At 46.7% G+C, this 4,728-nt stretch overlaps 1 protein-coding gene across 2 annotated transcripts; it reads left to right on the top strand.

Annotated features, from left to right (window-relative positions):
• The first annotated feature begins 232 nt into the window (after positions 1-232).
• Positions 233-2,071, top strand: LOC119271655 (transcription factor MYB86-like). 2 transcript variants are annotated; one of them, XM_037553395.1, is made up of 4 exons: positions 233-550; positions 678-807; positions 1,077-1,213; positions 1,393-2,071. In XM_037553395.1, exons 1-4 carry the CDS (start codon positions 418-420, stop codon positions 1,872-1,874), a joined length of 882 nt encoding a protein of 293 aa, XP_037409292.1. In that variant the 5' UTR covers positions 233-417; the 3' UTR covers positions 1,875-2,071. The 2 variants fall into 2 exon arrangements, with proteins under 2 accessions (XP_037409292.1, XP_037409293.1); XM_037553396.1 differs by having other exon boundaries at positions 234-550; positions 1,077-1,192.
• The last annotated feature ends 2,657 nt before the right edge of the window (positions 2,072-4,728 follow it).

Below are 4,728 nucleotides of genomic sequence, written 5' to 3'. Positions count from 1 at the left end.
AGTTCCCAAAACCAGCCAGGCATAGGGGCACAGCCCCATCACACAAGTCTTCTCTCATAACGCAGGGGGTGGAGCGTGGAAGGACCAAAACGCCCCTCGCCCGGTGGTCTAGTCCAGTCACGCCTCATCGCCTTAGGCCCTCGCTCGAGCCACTCACTTTTGAAGTAACCTATGTAACATGCTGCTCACGAGTAGGTTGGACGGGGGCCCGTGCTAGATAGGGCTCGACAGGTTTAGGCCCAACTTTTCCTCCCCGTGCTTTTCATCTGCCTGCCCTTAGATGTGGCCATTGCATTGCATTGCATGCATGCACACTCGCCACATTGCCCTCTCTCATCTCATCTCATCTTCTTTATAACCAGTGCAGCCTGCGGTGAGTGTGAACTGTGAAGTAGTAGTTGAGTGAGGAGAGAGGAGATGGGGCACCACTCCTGCTGCAACAAGCAGAAGGTGAGGAGGGGCCTGTGGTCGCCGGAGGAAGACGAGAAGCTCGTCAAGTACATCACCGCGCATGGCCATGGCTGCTGGAGCTCAGTCCCAAGACAAGCTGGTAGGTGCGGGGGCCTGCGGATTCGACCTCTGCTGCTTCAGTTCCACCAGCTAGCTGGCTGTGTTCTTGACCACTCACTTTCTGCATTGCTGAATATGTATGTGTTCATCTTCATTCATGCGCGCAGGGCTGCAGAGGTGTGGCAAGAGCTGCAGGCTGAGGTGGATCAACTACCTGAGGCCGGACCTCAAGAGGGGGAGCTTCTCGCAGGAGGAGGAAGCCCTCATCGTCGACCTCCACAGGGTGCTAGGGAACAGGTAAACATCCTCCTGCTCCAGCTTGAATGCATGCATGGTGCTTGCCCCTACCCTACATGCAAATCACCTCTGCATAGCTGCTGTAACTTCATTCCCCTGCACACATGACAGTCACTTATCTGTGCGTCTGCATGGCCTACACGCAAAGCGAGTAGTTTGAAATCACATTAGCTAGCTTGCTCGAGAAAAGGAATGAAAGGGACACAAATGGCAGCAGATTGAGCTAATGCCAAAATGTGTGCTGTGCGCTGTGCTTTGCTGCGCTGCAGGTGGGCCCAGATAGCCAAGCACCTGCCTGGCAGAACGGACAATGAGGTGAAGAACTTCTGGAACTCCACCATCAAGAAGAAGCTCATATCGCAGGCCGTGGGCAGCCTCCACTACGGTAACATCCCTTCCTCTGCAGGTAACTGGTAGTAGATCATGTACTAGTAACTACTCCAGTACGTACGAAATTGCTTGCAGAGCTACTAGTTAATTTTCTCTTCCAAAAGAACCGTCTAATCTGACACCAAACATGTATAGTGGTACACCAGTACTTACCGTACGCACTAACTCGGAGTTACGATGTCGTTTTTGGTACAGATTTGTACTACAACATTCTGGATGGGGCGGGGCAAGGCATCGCAGCTGCGGGGTGCGCGTCGCTCAACGCGCTGGACAATGCGGCTCAAGCTGTGGCCACGCAGTCCCCTCCATCCTCCGCGGCATGGCTCAATTTCACCTCCCAGCCGCTGCTCCTCCCCGTCCACGGCGCCGTCCCCGGCTGCGACCTCCAGTACACCGTCGACGGGGAGTTCATCAGGCTGTGCCACGCGGCGGCCAATGCTTGCCCGGAGAACGGCGCCTCTAGCCTCTTGGCTCAAGAAGGCGGGGCTGATCGGAGCTGCCTCCCGGTGTTCGCCGAGCCAAAGGGCGCCGGCGCTTTCGCCGCCGATCCGGGCATGGGTCCGGTGGCGGACTTCATGGACGCCATCCTCGGGTCCTCGTCCACGTCGGCGGCCAGTGTTTCGTCCGTCGACAGCTTCTCTGCAAACACCGGCATGCAGCTCCACTGGGTTCCCTGAGTTACTAGTTGGGGGTATTTGGGTAGGTGTATGTATGGCTTGATCTAGTAGTTGGCTTCCTGAAATTATATACTCCTAGCTGATGATGGAATAATTACCTCATGTACGTTTCCTAGGGTATACTACTGTGCTAGTATTTACATGTGTTACGTGTAAATATATATTGTAGGAATTATATATGTCATTATAAGTATATATATCATGCTTGTCCGTGTGCCAAAGAGGAAACTTCTGATTAGCTACACCACATATAGTTTTGTATGCTACGATGTGTACAGCCGGAGGCACGTACCCGCTATGCATGCATAGAGACATGCATGACGGTGGGAATATGTAGTGTATGCATGAGCTAGCTGCGCAAATTATACACACTCCTATCGTCAAGCATTATCATCTTCCTTCCTATCTTATGAGAGGATGTTTCTGAAGATTCACTCGTGCAGTAACCGGTGCTAAACATACTGAAATTGTTAAATCTGTCAGGTGTAAGCAGTATCATAACAAATAAACAGTGTCAACTGCAAAACATCTCCCACCCTCATCAGCTGTGAAAGTAAAAATAAAGGTGTTTGGAGCCCACGGGTTTCACTGAAATGAAACCTCTGTTGGTAGGCGAAGATCGATCGGCAGGCGTCTTGTTTCCAGAAGAACTGAGTTAATTCCTTGTCTGCAGAAACTGACCAGAACGGCAAAACCGCAACCGTTCAGCTGCCGATCCCACGGCACGGGCGTAGGTAAAAGACGGGACTGCGCTACAGTCCTGCAAATGTCCCTGCCGCGGATCGAGCGGCCCGCAGGCTCGCGCGCTCCGGGGGGCTGCTGGTCGGTCACGGGGCCGTTGCACCAAAGGCACAACCGCACAAGGCGTCATCATGACTTTGATAAAGAGAGGGGCATGGCATGGCACCCGGACGCGCAAATTCCCCATTCCATTTGCGGCTGAACAGGCCATAGATTCTACACTGCACAACAGCAACGTATCATGGTGTCACGAAACCTCCTCTTGTGCACGTAACTGTACAGTGCCGATCGATGCCGCGTTGATTTTGTCATGCACCTCGGGAGCTTTTATTGTGGGTGGAACTAGAAAATGGTCCGTGCGTTGCAGCGGGAACACATGCTAAAACAGATAGCCTCGTGACATGGATAAAATGTAAGGATTAATTATGCTGAAAGGAAAATTTTACTGCTCATGATGAAATGACATGTTGATGACGTGGCAAACATGCATGGCTTATTGATGTGGTGCATGGATAGGAAGAATAATAGGCAGAGCATGCAACTTAAGAAATAAGAAAAAGGAAATAAATAATGAGGTGGCTTGTGTGTGTTGAGAGAAATCAAAATAGCTACAGTCAACTATTTAGGTATATGTAAGATATCCCTATCACACGCTGCGTGCGGCTGCTACGTATCCCTTCGTGGGCTCAGTATTTTTTTCCGGTCACTTTATCAGCCGGATTATTTTATTTTAGACGTTTCTATTAGAAAGTTTTGAATTAAAAAAAATCAAAAAGTTAAAACTGGCGAGTTACTATTTTGAACTAGTGTAGAATAAGGCATTCCATGCAGTTTCTTTGTCCACCTCTAGGCTACCTCTTATTTGACACTCGCCACGACGAATTATCGAGCAATCAAATTAAAGCAGCAGCCTAGCTTCCTTAGCAATTTGGACAATAGTGATTTTCTTCTAGTATTCTCCAAAAAAACTGACTACACCAGATATGATGAAAAAAATAATGAAATTCAAAAAATGAGGATGAAAAAAAGAAATGCTCACAAACTTTAAAATAATTTCCTCAATTTTAAGAAATAATTTAGATTTAAAAATTACAAGTGATAAAAAATGTTTGTATTTTTGAAAAGTTCTTGATTAAAAAAACTCATTTCCAAAAATGTTCCAATATTTTTAAGAAGATTATGTTTTTAAAAATATTATCAAATTTTAAGAAATGATTGTGCATATTGGAAAATCTCAACTAAAAATTGTTGATGCATTTATAATAAAAAGTTTGAATAAAAAAGGAAAAAAATAAACACAAAAATCAATAGAAAAGAAATAACATGAAGAAACGCGTAGAAAACGGTGAAAAGTACAAAATAGTCCAGTTTTAGAAATCCGGGTGGGTGGCGCTCTCGGTGGATGGATCATATTCAGAGCATGATGGAGTTGTAGCAACTGGCATGGTTTTGCGTCGTGGCGATGGTTCTATCATCTTTGGGCCTATCGAGTAATCTTCAATTGCAACAAAGCCGAGGCTAAAGTACATGCATTAATGCAAGGAATGACACTAGCCATCTGAAAGTGGAACTAATCCCCGGATGGTTTTGATAATTAATAACAACACATATATCATTGAACTAATGCCTACTCAAAGATACTCAATGCTGGCATGGTGGATTTGGACCCTCAAAGTGCTAAGGAAACACATTGGCAAAAGCTTCAAGACTCTTCATTTTTGGTTGAGTGATCCAAGATCACATTGAGTCCATAGAAAATCCAATATTATCAAAAGGGGATGAGGTTTTGATCATGACTTAATTGCTCAAACTGCTTGAAGATATTGCTCCAAAACCCTTAGCCACTTTCCCACATTCCAATCTTTCGAAGCCCTAAATGTTAAACTCAGTCCCACCGAAACCTTCACATACGGACCCACCGAGTTCAACCTAGACAGAGCCACACCCAAACCCTAGAAACTCGGTAGAACCGAGATGACATTCGGTCCTACCGAAGTGTAGTGACCAAGTTTCTGTAACCCATCAATCCCATTTTGGAATTACCGAGATGAATTGATCGAAACTACGAAATGAGGTTTTGCTTAGGTCATCGCAAATTGGTTCGTCTGAGGTG

Source organism: Triticum dicoccoides, chromosome 3A (genome assembly GCF_002162155.2).
Source record: "Triticum dicoccoides isolate Atlit2015 ecotype Zavitan chromosome 3A, WEW_v2.0, whole genome shotgun sequence".
Lineage (NCBI taxonomy): Eukaryota > Viridiplantae > Streptophyta > Magnoliopsida > Poales > Poaceae > Triticum > Triticum dicoccoides.
This window is presented reverse-complemented; position numbering and strand designations above follow the sequence as displayed.